This window comes from Ursus americanus, chromosome 4, assembly GCF_024610735.1.
Source record: "Ursus americanus isolate L20-20 chromosome 4, mUrsAme1.1.p, whole genome shotgun sequence".
In the NCBI taxonomy this organism is placed as follows: Eukaryota; Metazoa; Chordata; class Mammalia; order Carnivora; family Ursidae; genus Ursus; species Ursus americanus.
Window position 1 is genome coordinate 56,769,477 of NC_142130.1, and position 19,822 is coordinate 56,789,298.

At 36.7% G+C, this 19,822-nt stretch overlaps 1 protein-coding gene across 3 annotated transcripts in view; it reads right to left on the reverse strand.

Annotated features, from left to right (window-relative positions):
• EPHA6 (EPH receptor A6) overlaps window positions 1-19,822 on the reverse strand; it is an 814,184-nt gene that overhangs the window by 168,623 nt on the left and 625,739 nt on the right. For all 3 annotated transcript variants that reach the window (XM_045785661.2, XM_087861713.1, XM_087861712.1), the window contains one exon: window positions 18,223-18,408. In XM_045785661.2, the coding sequence (XP_045641617.2) occupies window positions 18,223-18,408 (186 nt within the window). The remainder of the gene's footprint in view (window positions 1-18,222; window positions 18,409-19,822) is intronic.

Here is a 19,822-nt window from a genome sequence, read left to right on the forward strand (position 1 = left end):
ACTAAGAGGCACAGCAAACCACACAGGCCATATCAGAAGCACCAGGGTTGGCCAGGAGGGAACAAGAGTGAGGGAAAATGTGGACCAGAGCCTTTGCTGCAGTTTTAGCAGGAAGGAATGGGCAAGGCAATGTAAGCTGGCCAAGCAAGTTCATACTTGGCTAGTTGAAATGATTTCTGGGGGCTTCAGGGTGTAGGGGCTGCCTCTAGTTGTCTGATACCTACCTCTAGGGTGATCAGGACAGGGGGATAATAGTTTGGGGTGGGAGTGCTCAATGAAGGAGGTGGTTGGGGTATGGGCTTTGTATTGATTGACTTGCATATTAAAGGCCCACTGCAAGTGAGTCCTCTACAATCTCCAGGGATTAGTTGCCCTGGAGGGACAGTCTCTTTAGGACAAGCAAGTCCCAGACATCAAAACATCAGAAAATATAAAAAATTAAAAAAGCATGATTAATATAGATAACATGATCACTAAGACAAGGACTGCATTTTCCCAGCCTCCCTTGCAGCTGTTCTCAGCACTTTTATGGAATGTTTTTAACAGCATCCTCCCTCCTGCTGGCTAGAGGTAGACAGAACAGGTAGAACTAGGGCAGCATGTTGGACCGTGAGATTGAAGTCCTATGCTGAGGAGAGTGGAAAAATGAAAGAGAAAGAAACTGGCTCCCTAATGATTGCAGAACTGTCACAAAGCTCTGTACTGTCTCGTCAGACTTTTATGTGAGGAAGAAATAAATTTCTCTCTTAATTTAAGCCACCATGATTAGAGTTGTTCAGTTACTCATCATCAGACCTAATACCAAATAATACAATGGCTAATTAAAAGATATTGAAGCTAACTTGCATAGCATGATTCCAGTTTTGTGCACAAAACAATATACAGAGAGGTACAGATAGAGATGCGGGCATATACATGTACAGAAAATTTAGGAAGCCTATCTCTGGATTAATGGGGATTAACTCTAGGAGAGAGAACTGGATGGCAGAAGAATAATCACATTTTATGTTTATTAATAATTTTTTAAATGGCAGGTTAAGATTTATTGTCACTCTTTATATTTTTAATTTTGTTTAAGTATAAATTTAAATAGCAAAGAGATCCATTTTCATAGCCCCTTTTACAAGCAGCTATTGAAAGAAAACATAAAATTGTAGTTAATGAACAACGTATTCATAGTTATGCTAAATTGCTGTTAACTATTTGTTTTCCTAAAATATTTGACTTTCTTCCCAGTCTGTTATTTTATGAATCACCCTGCAAATCTGATAGTGTCTACTACTGGTATATATAGATTATATGTACATAGAGTTATGCTCGTAACTATCAAAACCAAATAAATTAATTTTCTAGAGATTTTTTTTTAAAAATCCATGAAGTGAACACCAATCGCTTCTTTGTTGTCTTTCCTTTCGGGAAATCTCCTTTGCTGGTTCCAAGCTATTCCTGTCAGTCTCTTTCAGAGGGCGAGGTCTGTGACACAGTGTGGCTGGAGCAGCCCATCCACCTGGACACAATTACATCAAAGATGGGGATGGGGCCCAACTAGAGACAACACAGTCGACAGATCTGCAACATAGTCAATAGATCTTTCCAACAAGCAGAAAGAATCTGCTTAAAAAGGAAGCCAAAGGGAGCATGCAAAGAAAAGTAGAGGTCGTCTATCTATTTATCTATTGATCAATTGATCGATCAATCAATGATTTCACTGTTGTTTGAGCTCCTGCATCTAGCTGTTCCTGGATTACTACACTTTTCAGGTATGAGACTCAAATTATTTTTGTTTTTCCTTAAATTAGGATGAGTTGGGTTTATGTCACGGATTAATTCACTGTTTTATTTGGTGAGATGTTTCCTTCAATTGTTTCAAGGACTCAGTTATAAAAAAAATTCTGCATACACATAACATCCCATTTATAACTTGGCAAACTCACTTGCAAATTGAGTTTATTAGAAATGAAACCTAACTCTTAGGTAGACTCATATGAAATGTCCTACATTCAATAATTTCTCACCTACAAAAGTAACATTTTTATAAGATTGTTCAATTTAATATAAAGATATTTTTCATCATAGCTTAGAAACAAAATACCAACACAATATTTGTTTATTTTAGGAAGCACAGACAATATGCAAAACACAAAGATGAAAACAAACAAAATTATTCTAAAGCTGTAATCCAAAAATAAACACCACTATATTTTCAGTATGTTCTCTCTCACATAATAAACTTGGTTTAGAAAATATTTTATTGGACCAAAAAAACCATTAAGTTAATGATAAGTTTGTTATTTTGGAAAACCATTTAATTAAAAAAATTCACCTTGCTTTCCAATAAATATGCTTTGTAAAATTAATTTACTTTTTAAAAATGTCCTGCTTTAAGCTTTTCTCTGAGGTTCATTTTTATTAAATAAATTGCAAACAGGGTAATCCATCCAAACTGGAAAGACTTCTTTAAATAATTCTCAACATATGCAGTGTTTGATAATTCCATTATTTACTACATAATCCTAACTCCAGAGTATTTTTATTAATTATATGCTTGGTTTATAAATAATTATAAACAGGTAAGAATCCTATTATATCCAATTTGATATATTATAAAAATATTTTACAGAATATGCTTTATTCTACATTTTAAGTTTTAGACTGAATAATCTATTTGGTCTAAACAATCTATATTTGGTAACATGCCAAAGTAATGGCATGAGTAAAACTGGGAATTCCAGAAATGTTAGTACGGTATTGTTTTAATGATACCATTGCTTAAAATGGTCAATTAATTTATAAAGCAACTCTCTATTAAGTGTGTACTTCTGTAAATGCCAGAACTTTCCTTGGTGCAGATATTCTGAGCACATCAGATGAAGCCTACATGATTTTATAAAATTATATGTAGAAGGAAAGAACATAAAGATAGAGGATAATGAGTGTCTGGGGGAAGGAGGTAGGGTCTTCAGGTTTTCAGATACCAGTCCGGTGAGGATTTTGGGATGTCATAACTGTGAATGAGAACAGGTGGGGCCCTGAGGCAGCAGTGAGCTTGCTGTGTTCAAGGCAGATAGATGGTCTGGATGGTCCTACAATGGCCTACAAGTTCTACGCACAGTGGGAGGGGATAGAAGTAGAAGACAACATTTAAGAACTAAGCAGAGTCTAGATCATTAAAGGCATTGCAGACCAAAGTAAAGACTTTGTATTTTTTTTCCTAAGTGCAGTTTGCACTTTTTTTTTTTTTTTTAAATCACTCCGCTGTAAAAAATGGGTTGGTAAGGGCAACAAAGCAAGAAGAGTAGTTACGAGGCAACTGCATTAAGTTAAGGAAAGACTGCTTTAATTTAAAGTATGAGAGAGTCACAAAGTAGGTATTAACATGTTCCCTAGTGTGTTCCTTTAACTTTATCTAACTTGACCATTGAGAGCAATGTTTTTGTTAGACGAAGTTCAATTTGGGCAAATAAAAAGGTTATGAGACATCTACAAAAACAGAAAGGTGTGACAGCTTTTGAAAATCAGAATACAGGTTTCCCTCACTAACAGAAAGTAGAGGTTTCCTGTGAAAAATTTTGAAAGCTGAAATGGTGTAAAGCAAAGAATATCCCTTCTTTCCAAAAGTTCGCGATAGATCACTTTGTTTTTATGAAACATTTACATTATTATTGTATCAGCACATGGTCTTTACAACTAGATAATCAGTGTTTTATTATTTCTGCATCAATGAGAAGGTGCTTTCTGGACAAAATTTCAAAACTATAGGGGTGCCTGGGTGGCTCAGTTGGTTAAGCGTTTGCCTTTGGCTCAGGTCATGATCCCAGGATCCTGGGATCAAGCCCCAGATCGGGCTCCCTGCTTGGAGGGGAGCCTGCTTCTCCCTCTCCCTTCTCCTCCCCAGATTGTGGCTCCCCCTGCTTGTGCTGTCTCTCTCTGTCAAATAAATAAATAAAATCTTAAAGAAAATATTCAAAACTACAAAACTCGTATTTACGACCATACCCACCTCTAATGGTCCCCATTAAAGTTAATGTTTGATGTAGATTTGCTTTGTCTTTCCATGATTGATATCAAGATTCTCAACTGTAGTGTGCCTTTTGTCATAATGTCTGTGAATGACATATTATTTTTTAAAAGAAGTTGTTTTCCTATCATAAAGGAGACATCTTTAACACAAGCAAAAAATATACCCTTTGATCATTACATTTACAACTAGGTTCCTCATAGGCTTCTGAAGGAATTCAAATTTGATTTGGAGAGAGGTTTGCTCCATTCATACTAGCTTCCCTACCAATCTTTTTTCTTTCTACTTTCCTGGCTGGTTCTCAATTTCTTAATTAGTAAGAAGGGTAGGCATCTATAGTTGGACTGAAGGGTGGGTCTCTTTAGCAACTGAGCATCTCCCTGTAGCTAAAACCTTGCGAATATAACACATGACTGGTAGCATTATTTTAACTACAGGAACTGTTTCATTTGTTCCATCTTATAAAAAATAGTAATTTTAAGCTTTCCATGTTGTACAATTAAAGCTTCCATCATGTGATAAATGTAGTCTTCCAAATGTTTTACTTGGAGGTAGTATGAAATATTTTCTGAATCTGTTACCAGTTAACTCTACGACTGAGGAATATTGTTTCATTTAGGCAGACAAATTTGGAACATTGGACTTGACATAAGGGAACCTTTTGTTTTTGTTTTAGTATTTTATTTAGCTAAAATGTAAGAAGAAATTATATGAATTATAAATCCTCTTTTAGGGAAATGACTACTTTCTCCATTTTTTTTTTTTTTTGGAACTAACTAGTAAATCCCCCTAGGCTCACCCTTGATTCTTCCTTTCTTTAAGTGGCCCTTCTCAATGCCTGAGTTTCTCCAGCAGCTTTCCACTTCCTCTCTAGACCTGTTTCCCCCCTGGGAGTATCCTGGGATTTCTTGCAATGATATATAACCTATATTAAAGAAATCATTAAATCACAGAAACTGTAGCTAATGGAAGGCCTTTTTGTATACTTCCATTCCAGTGTAATGGGATACTTCAGTGATTAGGTTCATGAAATGGAGATAGAGTCGTGGAGGTGCTATCGCTTTTTGTATTTATGGATTGCTGTACCGAATACAATAGCATGTCTCATATAATATATGGCTATGCCAAAATGAAAACTGAACTTATTTCAAGAAAATCATGCCACTAATGTTTAGGGGAAAGGTCAATGCATTACTTTCAGGCCTAAGAATCCTGAAATAGCCATTGCATCTGAATGAAAAGGAGAAAAAAAATTCATTGATGTCTTTGGTTGACATTTGTGATGAGTGGAAGATGAATAAATTCACTCACAGTGATTGATGTAACCTAATAAAAATGTCAATAAATTCACATCATTCTGTTGCTGTATCTCAATCACGAGTGAACTAAGTCATGCCTACTTTTATTTCTCAGGCAGAGAAAACACACTAGTGTATTTCTTCATCCATTCAAAGGTGGGACTGAGTACTACAACACAGAAGACTCAGACGAGAAAATGTAGAGGTACATAGAGAAGAATTAATTGTGGTCCTGCCTTCAAATTGATTCTGGTCTCTAGGAGAAAAAGACATGCACCTAAATAATTATAATATAATGTAGTAAGTAGCTAACATTTCAGAGGACAAGAACAGCTAAAAAATATGATTGCTTTTCAGAGGAAGGGGAAACTACCAAAAAACAGAGAAGCACAATTATGACAAAAGCTGCCATTTCATATAAATGTGACTGACATCAGAGAGTGTTCAAATTTAGAATTCGGCTTGATGTCTGAAAAATTAGGTTCCTTCTTTACCTCTTTCTTCTTTCTCTTCTTTTCCTTCTACCCTATCTTTTCCTTCCTTTCCCTCTTTTCTTACGATTTTCTTTCAGCCACACATACTTACTGTTTATGCTCAGCACCACGCTACGTGCCACGATAAATAAGATAAAGACTGTCCTCAACAGCTCATGGCCTCCCCCAAATGCCCATTCCAATACGAAGGATTTCCCCTTCTATTCAAAAGCAAATATGTTTAAAATATATAGGAGGGGATATATATTAGAAATTTGGGAGGAGAGAGAGCAAGGGGAGAGTGGAGTAGAGCTAGGATAGAAAATTAAGTGGAGAAAATGAGGTAGCTGGTATACAGCTTAACCTTTTGTTATCAGGAAATTAAGAGTCATCATAAACCAAACGAAACTTGTCCAGAGAGATTCTGGCTTCTCAGAAAACACGAGTGCAGTTTTGGTATCTAAATGAAACACTGAGGGACGAAAGAGATAAAGAAAGTCTCTTTCCTTGCTTCATTCAGCAGAGTGCCCAGCAAAATTATGGGCATTTGAAGACCCCAGATAAATGAATAAATGCAGGATAGTTTTGTTCTACTGATGGGCAGTGGCTGGGCTGGGGAAGCTTCTGCAAGAGCTGTGGCAGGTAGTGTGTAGGTAAAAGTGAGCCCCCACAGGTAACAGCTAACAGACAGGTGGGACTGTCCCACAAAAAAACCTCAGGGGCATTGGAAAAGGGTGCTAGGGCCTAACATTATGGTGTATGAGCTAAGAATACAGCAGACTTCTGGGCCATGCATATAAATCGTGATTAGAGTACAACATGTAAGTGCAATGCAGATGTCTCACGCACTACAGAGATAAGCTGAGTCATCCCCTTGTAAGTCGGATTTGCTGGCTGAGTTAAGGGTGATGAATGCAGGGGAGAGGGAGAATTTTCCATAAAGAGGGCCAAGTATGATCAAATATGTGAAGTGAGAAACAGCATGGTCTCTTTGGGGGAATTACTAATGCTTCACTGTTAATGCAATATAAGCTAAAAGATAGAAAAGGGAGGAGATAAGGCTAAAGATATGTTGTGAGCAAGGGCCAATCATACAGAACCTTGAATTTCTATATTCTTTTTTTTTTTTTTAAGATTTTATTTATTTATTCGACAGAGATAGAGACAGCCAGCGAGAGAGGGAACACAAGCAGGGGGAGTGAGAGAGGAAGAAGCAGACTCCCAGGGAGGAGCCTGATGTGGGGCTCGATCCCACAATGCTGGGATCACGCCCTGAGCTGAAGGCAGACGCTTAACCGCTGTGCCACCCAGGCGCCCCTGAATTTCTATATTCTAAATTTCTAATTCTGTCCTCAGGGTGAAGGAAAGCCAATGAAGGATTTTAGGCAAAGAAGGAAGCTTTAAAAAAGAGTAAAAATAGTTTCATTTAAAAAAAAAAAAAAACTCTAACTCAACAAGTGGTGATGAAATGGTCAATACGAAAAAAAAAAAAAGAACCTTGGTCTATACCTCATATTTCATACAAAAATAAACTCAAAATGGATCATAGACTTACATGTAAAGTGCAAAGCTGTAAAACTTCTAGAGGACAGAAGAGAAAATCCTTGTGACTTTGGGTTGGGTAAAGTTTTGATTTCTTTATTCTTATTTTTTTGAAAGATTTTATTTATTTGATAGAGAGCACATGGGTGCTAGTTAGCGGGGGAGAGGCAGAGGGAGAGGAACAAGCAGACTCCTTGCTGAGTGCTGAGCCCAACAGAGGCTCAATCCCAGAATCAGGAGATCAGGACCAGAGCTGAAGGCAGATACTTAACTGCTTAACCTACTGAGCCACTGAGGTGCACCTAGGTAAAGTTTTTAGGTATCACAGCAGGAAGCATAATCCATAAAAGAAAAAAATCATAAATTATATATTACCAAAATCTTAAAAAGAATACTCTGTGAAAGATACGATTCATACAATTAAAAAAAAAAAGAACTAGCTATGATCTAGAAAAGTATCTAGAAATCACATTTTTTTTTCTTTTTAAAGATTTTTATGTACTTACTTGAGAAAGAGAAAATGTGTATGCGAGAGAGAGCACCAGCAGGGGGAGCTTCAGTGGGAGAGGGAGAAGCAGGCTCCCCACTGAGCAGGGAGCCTGATGTGGGGCTCAATCCCAGGACCCTGGGATCATGACCCAAGCCGAAGGCAGATGCTTACCTGACTAAGCCACCCAGGTGCCCTACAAATCACATTTCTGACAGAGGACTGTATCTAGGAAATATTTTTTAAAACTTCAAAACTCAACATTAAGAAGAAACTAACCCAAAGAAAAAAATGGGTAAAAATCTGAAGACATATTTCACCAAGAAGAAATACATGGATAGCAAATAAACATATGAAAAGATGATCAGAATTAATAGTCATTAGGAAATGCAAGTTAAAATGACAATAAGATACCAATATTGACTCACAGGAATGGCTAATTTTTTTAAAAAAGTTACAATACCAAGTACTGTTGATAGCACAGAACAACTGAAACCTATAACTACTAGTGGGAATGTAAAATGGTACACTCAGTTTGGAAAACATTTTGGTAGTTTCTTACAAAATTGAACACATATTTACCATTTAATCTAGTCATTTTATACCTTTTATACCTTATACCTTGGTATACATATATACCATGGGAAATGTAAATACATGTTCACACAAAAACCTGTGCATAGATGTTCAGAACAGATTGGTTGATTAACTTTTTAAAGATTTTATTTATTTCTTTGAGAGAGTGAGCAAGACATAGAAAGAACGAACAGGGGAAACAGCAGGCAGAAAGAGAAGCAGACTCCCTGCTGATCAGTGAGCCCAACGCGGGACTTAATCCCAGGACCCTGAGACCATGACCTGAGCCAAAAGCAGACACTTAACCAACTGAGCCACCCAGGTGCCCCAGAGCAGTTTTATTAATAATCACCTAAACTGGAAGCAAGCTAGATGTCCTTTAACCACTGAATGCATAACCAAACTATGGTACATCCATACAAAGATATATTGTTCAACAATAACAACAATAAATGTGAATGAAGCTCAGGTGCATTCTGTTACAAGAAAGAAGCCAGACTCAAAAGGCTTCATATTATATAATTTCGCTTATAGAACATTCAGAAATATAACTCTTCCTTAAAGAAGTATTCTGATTAAAAAATGTAGAAGAAATAAAGAAACAGAATAATCACCATTAGAATACAACAGTAATAATTCTTGCAGACAAGATCTATGGATGATAAAATTAGCAGGGAAAAGTTTGAGGAGAAACAGGATATTTGTATAGTGCAAATTATATATATTAGTTACATAATACATATATTAGTTACAAAAGGGGCAAAGTAACTTTACAGTAGATAATCTAGTAGACATCACCTTAACCAAGTGATCCATGTTAACATCCTAGGAAGGCAGATGGACATGATGTTTCCCCCAATACAGTGCACTCAGAAAGGTACATAACTTACGGGATACTCCTGCCAAAAATGCATAAGCACAAATCAAATTATGGAAAAACAATAGACACACCCAGACTGAGGGACATTCTACAAAGTAACTGACTAGTGCTCTTGAACAGTGTCCAAGGTCATGAGACACAAGGATAAATCAAAGAATTGTCACAGATTGGAAGACACTGAGGAGATGTGGTAAGTAAGTGCAATGTGGGAGCTTGGATGGGATTCTAGAACAGATGAGGACAGTAGTGAAAAGGCCCGACAGAATCTGAATAAAATTCTGTAGTTTCATAAATAGTTCTGTGCTGATATTTATTTCTTTGATTTGATAATAATTCTATGATCATGTAAAATACTAGCATCGGGAAACTGAGTGAATTTTATATGGGAATTATATTATTTTTACAAATTTTTCTGTAAGTCTGAAATTATATCAAAATGAAAATTGGAGAAAAGTTACAGTAACATATTCCAACAACAACAAAATAAGTATTAAAATATTCATCATGAGATTAAATAAGGAACTTGGTAGATTTCTATTCATTAAGTTTATGGATAATTTTTTATTAGAAGTCACATATTCAAGGAACCTATAATCACTTTCAGTGATAAAGACTTGTACTGGTCTTTATCCAGTCCTACCTAAGACCATCAGGAACCTGGTGAAGGTTCCTGAGGAATGACTGATTGCCTGAACTTCCAGTCTGGCAGAATGGTTCTTATTCTCCTGAGTTCATGAATGCAAATTCACGTCTATTAGATAGAATTATCCATAGCCCTTCTTCAATTTGGCATCATCAAACTTTTTACCAGAAAAAAATTGCATCATGAATGATCTGGAAGGAATTTTTATTTTTGGAAATGAGTAAGGTTTCACTGTGCAGATAATTCTATTCAATTTGGTTTCAAGCTATTAAAAGGCAACATTATGTATGCATAAAATTGTATTTATATTCCTTTTCTCTCTCCTAGTTCTTATAGTTTACAGTGTTATCTTCACATCCAGCGACTTGTTACTAGAGTTTTTAACCTGTTACATCTTATTACAGTCTACCCAATTAGGAGGCTGGTTAGGGAGAGGAGGGAGCCACAGGAAGGAGACATTAAGTTAGAGGCAGATCTAGGAAGGTGATTAGACGGGATGACCTTGAGAAAACCCAGATACTTAAACATGGGAAGAGCAAGGATAAATTCTTCCTGAATACAGACGAAGTATATTCTCTGTTGTAAACAGGGAAGTACACTTGGCGGAATATAAGCTGGTGATCCCAATTAGCCCCAGTGCTGCTTGAACAGAGTGAGATACACAGGGCTACCCAGAGTATGTCATTTTGTTCCTTATTTGTTATAGTCACACTTTGTTCATTTTCTGTTTATCAATATGTATACATAATAATTTAGAATGGTAAATACTTTGCAGTAAATACCCTGAAAATCCACAGACTCCAGAAATTGCACAAGAATAATTCATCACTATTCTCAGTAACAGCAAATAGTAAATATTAAGGATGTTAGAAAAGAGAAAATATAGAAACTCACAATTTCTTCTCTTTGTGCTGCCTCTCATCTTTTCTTTTCCCCTGGGTTGCACATCTTTCCACTTTCCTGTTATCACCGCCCCCCCGCCCCAATTCATTAACAGCACTCTTTGGGGCAGGAGCCCTGTCATGAGCCTCAAGTTCTCTTGTGTCCTCAGTGATGCTCACAATCTTTCTAATTTTTCCTGATCAGTTTTCTTTCACACTTTTTTTTCTCAGGGGCTACTTCAAACATTCACCAATACCCCAAGCCCTCTATCTATCCCTTCACCACGTGATTGTGCCTCTTACATGATTGAAAAAAAGCAGGCTAGTAACCCCAGAGGTGTCTGGACCTTCTAGGTACCCACATCCTTTCCATATCATAGTTCTCTATGTACCCATCAGCTCCTCAGGGATTTGGAAGAGGAAGAGACACATGGGAGAAATGCAAGTAAATTTTAAGATGCCTTTGTCATTTAGCACGAATGTATTCTAGGATTCAGGAGACAGGTAAAGAATGAAAGCGGAGGAGGGAGATGCGTGGACCTGACCCAGGCGGACAGGATTTTGGCTTTCTTATTCCCTGCCAAATACCTAATGCTTACTAAAGTGCCTGGCACAGAGTTGTTACACACATAATAAATATTATTTGAATGAATTAATAACCTAGAATGCTAAGCATTTGGAATGTAAGTAAGAAACCAACAAATCTAATTTGCATTTTTAACCTATTGTCTGACTGTTGTGTGCACACACCTCACAGTCCACTGCAAGCTGACCATCCTCAGATATGCTGTAATGGGCTGTGCCCTCCGAATTGCCTCATCCAATAGATGATTCTCAACCCTTATCTTACTTGGTTTCCCAGCTCATTTTGTTCTATGGATCTCTCCCCCATTCTTAGAAACCTGTTTTCTTCTAGGTTGTTTTTTCTGTCTCTTTTGTAAGCTTTTCTTTTTCAGTCTGCCTGTTAAAGATCATTTTCCTCAACCTTGTAGGAAAGCTCAGCCTCCCTACAGCTTCAACTACTAATCACTGCTCATCTGGGGATTTGCACCTGCAGCCCAGACATCCACCCAGGTTCCAGAGGCTTTCTGGAAGTCTCCAAATGTCCCAGGCACATCAAAAACAACATATCTAAGCTAGAATTCATTATTTTATCTCCAAATCTGTATTTCTCCAGAATTTTCTCTCCATCCCCTTACTTATGTTAAACCAGAAACCTGTAAGACATCTGAAATTACCCCCATTCCCTTATTGTCCACGTATGATCAGTCACTAAAGTCTCCCAATTTAGCCTTGGAAACAGCTCTTGACTCTATTCCCTTCTTCTTATCTTTACTTACTTAATCTATTTTCTCATTATTTTTTTACTTGGATTACTACACTAGCCTCCCTATTGCTTTGCCTGCCTATAGCTTTTTCTTTCCATATGTAATCTGTACTGTGATCACTTTGCTCCAGATGTTTTGGACGCCTGCAATATCATGACTTCTTTCTTAGCCACGAGGGTTGAGAAGCTATTTCCTCTGCCTGGAAAACTCGCCTACCGAATCCTGGCATGGCTTGATCTTTCACTTCATTCAGGTTTTTTTCTCTTTACCTAAAATTAAATTCATATATTTAATTTCTTTTGGTTTCCTCCAGTAGAGAGCAGCTCTTTTTCAATACCGTATTACCTGTGCCTAGAAGACTGGGCATCCAATAAATATTCACTGAATAAGTGAATGAGTAAATTAACAATAACTGTATCTAAAATAACGAACATCATATGGGAAATACTGGCTTACTTGTTTGTTGCTCCCAGTGGATTGACGCCAACAAGTGGGTTTCTCAAGAGCACGGAGGGCTTCTTTTCTATAGCTCGGCAATAATGTCTAGCACCTAGTGGGACTCAGTAAATGTTTCTTGGAAAACAAAGTGAAACAAAACTCTCAACCTATCTTTGCTGGCAGAGAAGCTGAACTCCAGAGGTAGGGGTGATAATCATCTAATTTATTTTATTAGAATCAGATTTGCAGAATATTTACCCCTTCAGTGTATATTCCATATAGTTCCTTACAGGAAAAATTTTGCTTACAGGAAAAAATTTACCTATACTTTTCTCTTCACAGATTGTTAAAGATAAAACTTAATTGAAGGTACTTTTTATTTCTTCCTGAACCTGTCTATCTTCTCTTTGGATCACTGATACAAACCTGAAGTTATTAAAAAAAAAAGTTAGACATGGGGTGATAAGTTTTCACAGTATGAATTTTCCTCACCAACATCTTATGACTCTCTTCCTTTGGCAAACGAATGGAACACAAAATATTAGGGCTAGATGTGACCTTTAGTGTTTTCTAGTCCAATCTGCTCTTTCCAATCTTTTGTGCAGAGGAAAAAAATTGAGGCCTAAAGACATTGAGTGACTTGCCTGAGACTCTATAACAGGCAGTAGGATACACAACCTGGTGGAGAAACAGGTATCATACTGGTGGCAACAGTAATAGTTAAAATCTTGGACAATGTATTACTTGACAAGTAGAATGTAATTCTAGGACCAGAGAGGCAGTTCTTGCGCACTTACTGTACAATGTATTTGACTGACCGGAATCTGCTTTCTGTCCTAGAGGCTGTGCGGACCCACTGAAACTGTCTGGAAGGAACCCACAACATTCTGGCATATTTAAAGGGGTTTGGGCAGGCCCAGCACTTCCTGTTGTAGGTTCCGTACCGTCCCACAGAGTCATTAGGGATGTCCAACAATGAAACGAAGTTACGTCTGGGAGTTTGCTATCCTGATTGGCTTCTACTACTCCTTTCTAGATCTATGATTTGTTAGAGCTATAGCTGTTCTACCTAAATTTAATTATCAGCTACTAAGCTGGGAGATGGGAACTTCATTAGTTCTCTCGTGTCTTCTATCATCATGATTCAAACTGCTGGGCTTGGGGCGCCTGGGTGGCTCAGTTGTTAAGTGTCTGCCTTTAGCCCAGGGCCTGATCCCAGGGTCCTGGGATCGAGTCCCACATCGGGCTCCCTCCTCTGCTGGGAGCCTGCTTCTTCCTCTCCCACTTCCCCTGCTTGTGTTCCCTCTCTCGCTGGCTGTCTCTCTGTGTCAAATAAATAAATAAAATCTTTAAAACAACAACAACAACAACAACAAAAACTGCTGGGCCAGTCTTCTGGAGTATGGTTACAGCACTGTATTGCTTTATTATCTACCCACAATTCTTTTTTTTTTTTTTTTTTTTTTTTAAGATTTCACTTATTTATTTGACAAAGAGAGAGACAGCCAGCGAGAGAGGGAACACAACACAAGCAGGAGGAGTGGGAGAGGAAGAAGCAGGCTCCCAGTGGAGGAACCCGATGCGGGACTCGATCCCAGAATGCTGGGATCACGCCCTGAGCCAAAGGCAGACGCCCAACGACTGAACCACCCAGGTGCCCCATCACAATTCTTATCTTTTTATAGAAGAGTAGCACTTTCTCTTTTGGTTATGTAACTAATGACACTGCTGTATACCTTACCAGTTACAAATTGCTACTATCCATGCTACTAATGGCTACAAGCCTGTTCTCTAAATAATGGCTTCTACTTGCTTCTTGGAGAAAAAGTATGTGCTGAACATAGGGTTTAGCTCGATTATCTCTTTTTATATCAGTTTTATCTTAACAGGTTAATGAAATTGTGATGTGTATCAAATAAATAGGTTCAACTTTTATCACACATACTTTTTATATAATACAGCTTTTCATCATTTAACTTTACAGTTTAAAATAAAAGTAGTTATATGCCCAAATATGAAAGAGCAAAAGTATTCCCAAGAACTTTGTAATATGTATCTCTCAGAGATAAAACGTATACATAAGATAAAAAGTATGGATATTAAGAATTTATAAAAGGATCTGATGAAGATTTTGATCTATAATTTTGCATTACTTTCAACTGAGAATCAGTGTGCTTATTTCTCAGAACCCCAGGATACTCTACTAACATGACTGCATAAACCTATCCTGCATCTTTATCTTTGTCAGTATTATCTTTTATGCAATACGGTAGTCCTTAGGGAGCATTAATTGCTAGCTATCTTTTAGCTACTTAAGGGCAATCTTGGAACAATTACCATGTATTTATGGGAATGAGGCATTCATTTATTTATTGCCTTTCTCTTAAAAATCTCATAGCACTGGAGTCAAGAAGATAAGAGTATAAATATGCCCGCTTATCTTTGTGTGAATTATTCCTTTCTCCATCTCTGCCACCCACCTCAGCAGCAGCACAACACCCTTATATGGGGCTCACTTGTACAAGTTAAAACTGTAATGATGATTGCCACTCAAAAGCATATTTAGTCTGTCCTTTCTCAATTATCTTTTTTTATCTTTTCCCTCCTTCCCTGCTGCCCCCACTTCTTCCTTTTTCTTGAAATGGAACAAGGACCTTGACTTAGGGTGCATACAAATCTGGCTATGTGGAGGTCACTGGTCCCATTTTTAGACAAGATTGTCAGAGATGTGAAACAATCACCGTGTCAGCTGTTTGCATGTTTATGTGAAATAAATGGGGTATTTCAAACTGGCAGACAAGTGCTACAGACTATCTCATTAAACCTATTCAGCTGATTTAGGATAAATAAATCTTATGACTTCATAGGGTTATAAATCTTTTTCCTTTCCATATACTTTTATGCATATATATGCATATAAAATATATGACAATATGTAAATAAAACACATAGGAATATATGACACAGTCATATAATGTTATTCATCAATGGGAGAGAAACATCTAATACTTTTCAGCCTCTAAATCTGTTATTCAACACTTACTTCCAAATTACATGCAAAAATACGCATAAGAAGACTTCAACATTATATTTAAATTGTTATTTTAAATGCTTTGCAAAGATTCATAACCCAACTTTAAAATTATATTTTTCCTTTCAGAGAGCAATAAGACAGAAGGAATGACTTGAAAAGTTCATGCTAAATTAACGACAAGGAAGTCAGAAAATAGAAATGAAATAATTAACATGTTATTTCTCTTTCTTCTCTTTTAGATTATAGTCTTTGCTAACTATTGTGTTATAGCTGGATCTTTCCAAACTTTACATTTTAGAAGTAATTTACTTCACTAACCTAAATGTTTTCTTTATTTTAAAAAGTAGTACTATTTTATTCAGATTGCCATTTAATGTTATTTAATTCAGATAAGACAAAGCTAATTAAAGCATAAAACTGGTTCATTCACCGCAGATATAGAAAAAAGAAAAAAAACACAACACAACACACACACACACACACACACACACACCCATGGGCTTTATAGTCAAAAAGACCTCAGCCTGAATACCTGCCATGCTTACTATGGGTTAGAGGTCTTTCTGGAGGTTAATTAACCTGTCAGAGCTTCAGTGGATAATGATACTCAAAGTAGTTGCTGTGAAATGAAATGGTCAACTATATGTGTAGAGTGCCTGGCACAAAGCACCAATAATGGCTACCATTTAATGTGGCTTATTAGGACACATCCTATGCTAGGTGCTTTATACATTTACAAAATTAATACTTACAGTATTTCCTATGGAGTACAAGTTATTTTGGCCATATTTTTATAGATGTGGAAGTCAAGGATAGAGATGGTAAATAATTTACCTAAAGCTGCACAAGTCTTAAGTGGCAGGAGTAGATTTCTAACTTTTCAAAACTTCGTGGCTTAAAACAACAGTCATTTTATCTTCTCTCATGATTTTATAGGTTGACTGGATTGAGCTGGGTGGTTCTCTTTCTCTACAAGATGGCAACAGCAGCTACAGCCATCTGGTGTTGCTGGTGGTGATAATGGGGAGAGGTTGCAATGTCTGAGACGGTTTATCGCAAGCCAGGCTGTCTGCAGGGATCTCAGACTAAGCTGTCGACTAGACATCTAATTTTCCTCCTTACTGCAATACTGCCTGAAGCCTCACCAAATGGACTGGCTTTGCTCAGCCCTGGAGGCTGGGTTACAGCAAGGAGCATTGCAAGTGGATAGGCTCCAAAGTGCAGACATGTAAGATGCTTCCACTTGCATCACACGTGTTACTGTCCCATTAGCCAAGGCCAGTCACGTGGACAAGACCAGAATCAATGGAGAGAACAACAGAAGGGCATAAATAGAGGCAGGCCCCATTAAGGTCACTAAAGTAACAGACATTCCAACAGCTGTCATCAAGAGAGAGGGAAGCAAACCATAAGAGATTCTTAACTATAGAGAACAAACTGAGGGTTGATGGAGGGAGGTTGGCGGGGGATGGGCATTAAGGAGGGTACTTGATGTAATGAGCACTGGGTGTTACATGTCAGTGATGAATCACTAAGTTCTACTCCTGAAACCAATATTATACTATATGTTAACTAACTGGAATTTGAATAAAAACTTGAAACAACAACAAAAAAAGAGATAACCATAAAAAGAAAAAAAAAAAAGCACTTTTGTGTCTTTCAGACTATTGAGGGTGTGAATAATCTTCTGCTCCCCTTGGGCAGCATGCTGGTCAATGCCTTGTGAAGAAGGACTTAGGAACACATAGTTAATTAATGTTTTTTGTAAGCTTTTATACTTTCCTGCTTTTAAATACGACATGAAATTTCAATTTTGTATACATGGTTTTAAAAGAAATTTCAGTTTTATGAAAAAAAATGCTTCTCAAAGATATAAATTGTTTTTATGAGTTTTTTCAATGCCATTCTCTGTTGGGTTTTATATGTTATAATTCATTAGTGAATAAAACAAGGAGAAATAGTTAAAGTTTACGTCCTATCATTCTTCAAATAAAAGTGATTATATAGCAATCTATTTCTTAGAGTATGAGATTAATTTTGTATTTTTGTGAAACTTCAAAGGAATGGCTTTGATCCCACTATTTCCCTAAAAACTGGATTTTTTTCTTGAAGTTGTAATTCTTTTATCCATTTTTATAAATTAAAATAATTTAATTCTAATGGCATTTATGTAGATGGGTTCCATGTTTAAAAGTCTTACTTCAGACAAAGCATATATATTTGTATGTGAGATTTTTTTTCCAAACAGAAGTATTTTACCTTAACGACACAAAATATTTAAACCATTTCTTCTACTAATGTTGAAATTTTAGCAGCTTCAGAAGTGAATAGCTTACAGAGATTAAAAAAAATATATACTCCTTTACCTTTGATTCATTACTTCAAATTGAATTAGCAAATGATTTATAGGTAATAAATACCATTTCAAAGCTGTTTGGTGACCAATGCAAACTCTGATAATGTTGTAGCCTAATATCAAGACTCTGAGGGGTGATATCAGAAGATGACATCCAAACTAAATTATCCCCTCAATGGCTGTGGTATTGCTATTAAGGTTTTGTTTATTTTTTAAGGAACTAAGATAGGGATATACAAAAGAAGTAATGAAGAAAATGAGTACTTACTTTTTGTGACAACACCTTCTAGTCGAATGATGTTTGGGTGGTCAAACTGACCCATGATACTAGCTTCTCTTAGAAAATCTCTTCTTTGTCGATCCATGTGGCCACCTTTCAAAGTTTTGATGGCAACAGGTATCTCTCTTTTCCCTGGTGTCTTCAAACGCCCACTACAGACTTCTCCAAATTCTCCTTAAAATATAAACAAAAGCAGTTATTTGTTTAAACAGAACACTTATATTCCAGAAGAACTGAATTGTCATATGGTACCATCTTTTTGTTTTTTAACATAATGACTGCCAAGGGTGTCATTTCCACATGGAGATTTCTTTCTTACAAATTAAATTCGTAATGACAATATGCTTGATCAGCATCATTTATAATGAATAACGGAATGCATTTTCCTATGGTGTAGGACAGGAACTACCATTGATAGATCTCCCTGATCTGCAGAGAAATTATGACTAGCAGAATGGGTGATGCTAATGTAATTCTATAGAAAAGCAATCACTGCATAACATTTCCTGTTCCTGTTCTTAATACTGATAAATGGGCCAAATGTCTCTCTATTCAGTGAATCCATCAGGCATGTGTAGTGGATTTGACCCTGTAGGCCATATGCCTGAGCTTCACTACCATCAGAAGTCAATGCTCGGGTCAATTGGCATATGAACATATTGAAATGACTACACTGAACTCAACTGTAATAGGTGATTATACAAACTAAATTACAAGTTATGGCTGGAATACAGATATAGTAAGATGACGTATGGCTCAGCAATGGCTTCACTGGGCAGTAAGGAATAATAGCCAAATATTTATGATGAATTTACTACACATATATCCAGTAATAGAGTGCTGTGACTTTCAAAGAAGTATAAGAATTGGTCTCTGTTCTTAGGAGCTTATAGTCAAGTAGAAGAATTTAGCTGAACATAAATAAAACCCTTAAGAACATAAGAACCAATCTTTGCAAACACTGTATTCATTAAGTAAGAACACTGGGATCAGAAGACTTCTTGGAGCAGGTAAAACTTCTGCTGAACCTTGAGCGATGGGTGTAGTTTGGATATTCAAGAAAAGCAGTGACATTCCAGACAGGGAGTGAGAAAAGTGAAGACAAAGGTTCAAAGTTTAGAAGCCATAAAGACACAAGGATCACTAGAGGGATTATTGTGGGAAAGAAGGTTGGAAGTTTTCTCAGTGCAATGCAGTAAGTTCAATAAAGCTTAAAATTCCAGACTTAACTTTCCTGAGGCCAATTACCTGCATTCACTTAAGAGCATGATACTTGATCACCAATTTATTAATCTGGAAAGTGAAGATAATAATAAAATCTTCCATAATTCTATAATGTCCCTTCCTCATAAGGATATTGGGAAGATCAAAATGATGATAAAAGAAAAAGTCTTTATCAACTGTAAAGTGCTATTCATGTGCTTTAAGATATATGAATCTTTGGAAGAGTCAAAGAAATGAGTTATATGAATCTTTGGAAGGATCAAAGAAATGAAAATTAAACTATCCTCAATTCGTTTATTAGCTAGCAGGTCTGGCTAATAGTTCAATGCAATGTAAATTTAAGTGTAGAGGACCAAATTAAATT